A 3,246-nucleotide genomic window follows, 5' to 3' on the forward strand; every position below is an offset into this window, starting at 1 on the left:
TTTAAGTAGTTACATGGCCAATAGTTACTGTATTGAACAACATAGTTTTACAGCGTATTACTTTGTGAAACGTGCATTAGCATCTAAGCTTAAAAATGTTAATTCACAAAGTTCTGCACATTTTTGCTTACTAATTACAAAATCTCCAAAAGTTAGTATTTTGCTCGTAAAAACAGAGCTATCTTTTATTATTGCCAAGCACTGTAAAATTATTAAGACACAGATATACTTCATTCAGTACATCGTAGAGGAGGGATCTCTTTTTTGAGCAGTAAACAAAGAATTATGAATGGAAATTCTCTATAGTGTTTTCTAAACCCTGCTACTACATAACGCTTGTCAAATCTTTGTAAAGTTAAAAAATAAGAAGATTGCCAGTTGGCTCAGTTAGTTAGAGCGCAGCCTTGTAACACCAAGGTTAGGTTTAGGGTTCAGAACCCCTTGAGGCCAGTCACCAAACAAAACAAAAACAATTGGCCTAAACAGAATTTTCACATACCCGCTAGCCACCCCCCCAAAAAAAATACCGAAAAAAAGAAAAAAGATTTGCTTCAACAGAGAAGCAGAGTCATAGTTGATTTCTGTAAAACGTCCACCTAAAAGGTTAGCTCAAAACTAAGACAACCGGGGCTGGCCTGTGGCTCACTCGGGACAGTGTGGTGCTCATAACACCAAGGCCCCGGGTTCGGATCCCATATAGGGATGGCCGGTTAGCTCACTGGGTGAGCGTGGTGCTGACAACACCAAGTCAAGGGTTAAGGTCCCCTTACTGGTCATCTTTAAAAAAAAAAAAAAAAACTAAGACAATCTAAGACAATCTTACCCTTGAAATGAGAAAACTAAAAAGAAAACATTTTAGCCAACTTAAAAAACAAACAAACAACCCCCCCCCCCAACTTTTAGGGTTGTAGATGAAAGCCAAATGTCTAATTATAATCTTTATTTAATTACACATATTTAAGATGTATTATATAAACCAACATATTAATTCACGCAACAATCTTGCTCCAGCTATTCATGTATATCTTAAACACCAGTGTCTGTAATCTGCGACAGACCATCAAATGCTATTTTCCAGAGCACTTCGGCTTCACAGACTGGTTACTACCAAACCGGTTACTGTGGGCACCTCTTGAATGCATGCGTGATGCTCCTGCTGGAACCTCAAGTCATCGGTGCCCATTCAGGTGGGCGGAACTTTTTTTATTCATCACATATCCTACTGATTTCTTTTCCTGGCAATCTGTAAAAGCTCTGTTTGCAATGGCATCTGACATTTGCACTTTGTGAGACACACCCCCAGGAGTAATTACAGAATCTTCCTGGTTTTCTGTCTGTTTAACTGACTCGGTGAGATTGATTGAATAAATATCCCCAACTAGTGTCAGCTGAGGCTGTTTCAGCCCAGCATGTCCTTCCAATCAGCACCCTGCTGTTCAAAACAGTGACTGAGAGAACCTTCAACAGGAGAGCCCCAAGCTGAGGTGACACCTCTTTCAGAGGGAGACTTCTGGGGGAACCCTGCCTGGTAACCAGGTGTACACGACACCCACTTGAAGGTCACTTTTAACAGGGAAGGCCGCCTGCAATGACCTAAGCAAGGGTTTCTTTGTGCCTCCTGAAAGTGCGTCCACGTTTGGATGGAAATGCCCAACTCTGCCAAGCTGTCATTTTCCTTTTGGACCCACAGGCAGACACGAAGCTGCCAGGACAAGTAGATGGGCCTTCCCCACCTCATCCCGCGACCGCAGGCATCACCTTTCCAAAAAGCTAATCTGTTGCCGTCTGTGCTCAGCTTAAAAACTTTCTACAAGGGTGAAGGATAAAAAGATCCCGTATCTGCTGTGTCACTTCAAGGTTACTCTGATCCACCTTTGTCTGCCCAGTGGACCAACCCTTGATTCTCTTCTGTCTACGGGAGGGTCCTACCCACCCTCCCACCTCAGGGGCTTTGGTCAAGGCCCCTCCCTTGGCTGGGGACAGCCTCACAGTGGCACTTGAGCCCGTTTGGCTAAATCCTACTCACGCTCCACAGCTCAGCCATCTCATCCTCTCAAAAGCTCCACCCACCAAACCCTGGAACAAACCTCCACCGCGGTGTCCGTCACACACTGCCACTACTAACACCTTACACTTACCGAGTACATGCACCCCTGGTAAGACACTGTTTTAATTGCTTTACACAGATTATCTCCTTTAAGCTCCCAGCTCTATGAGACAGATGACATTCTTCAGATGGGAAAGCCCAAAGTTCCACGGTGCCAGGATGGGAACTCGGGCACCTGGCTGCAGGGTCTGAGCTTTGACCCTTCAGCCCCCTGCTGCTCAAAGGACTCTGCACTCGGCCAGGGGCTTCCTGGGGGATCACAGGAGTGAATGCTGACAGGTGCTGTTCACAGGAGGATGGGAACAGCCACCACCTGAGTAGCCAGCCGCAGGTCACGTGCAAGAGGCTGGAACTTGACTTCTAGTGCCGTCCACGGAATGCTGGGTTAACGGATGACCCCTGGGCCCCTTCCACCTAAAACAAACCAGCAAAAACAAAACCCTGTCCCTTTTCCCAGAGACGTCCTTCACAGGCACTACACACTGTTTACAAAACCAAAAACCAAAAAAACCAGTTACCGAGCGGTTCAGCGAGGTCTTTACCTGGCTGCACCGTGTCCTGCAGAAGCGCACGTCAACCTCCCGCTCAGAGGCAGGAGGGACAAAACTCCTCCCGGACACCCTCATCTAACTACTGCTGGTGGCAAAGAAAAACGCTCCGGGCAAGGCCACCTCCTGGTTTTCTGGTTTATCACTGGTTTTCAAAGAGGGGAGGATTCATACAGACAAAGTTACCATAGGTTACTCTGAACACAAAAAATGCAGGCCTACAAGGAACCAAGAAGGTATCTTGCCAAAAAGGAGATGACAGTAGGTCATATTTACACAGCGCTTTTAATAGGCCAGGCCCGCTGACCGACATCGGTCTTTTCCCTGGACCTCGAGAAAGGCCCACTTTGAAGTCACCAGTCATTCTCCCATTTTACAGATGAGGAAGGTAAAGCTCAGAGGTGACACGGGCAGCTGCACTGTCTCAGTCCTAGGTCCACCGGGTCACCAAGCTCTGCGCGCTACGGTGAGCGGCTCCGACAACCCGGAGCACACACGCCCCCTCCCGCTCCCACTGTCCCGCACGCGGGGCTGTGACCGCAGCCGGGGACCGCCCGGCGCCCCCGCCCGGCTGCTCCTCCGCGCTCCGCA

General features: G+C 47.9%; 1 protein-coding gene across 2 annotated transcripts in view; it reads right to left on the bottom strand.

Moving 5' to 3' along the window:
• TAF5L (TAF5-like RNA polymerase II, p300/CBP-associated factor (PCAF)-associated factor, 65kDa) overlaps window positions 1–2,303 on the bottom strand; it is a 29,910-nt gene extending 27,607 nt beyond the window's left edge. For both annotated transcript variants that reach the window (XM_008584784.1, XM_008584782.1), the window contains exon 1: window positions 2,139–2,303. In XM_008584784.1, coding sequence (XP_008583006.1) covers window positions 2,139–2,147 — 9 coding nt within the window. In that variant the 5' untranslated portion in view covers window positions 2,148–2,303. The remainder of the gene's footprint in view (window positions 1–2,138) is intronic.
• Window positions 2,304–3,246: the final 943 nt, after the last annotated feature.

The sequence above is a fragment of the Galeopterus variegatus genome, unplaced genomic scaffold (genome assembly GCF_000696425.1).
Source record: "Galeopterus variegatus unplaced genomic scaffold, G_variegatus-3.0.2 Scaffold3374, whole genome shotgun sequence".
Taxonomy (NCBI): Eukaryota; Metazoa; Chordata; class Mammalia; order Dermoptera; family Cynocephalidae; genus Galeopterus; species Galeopterus variegatus.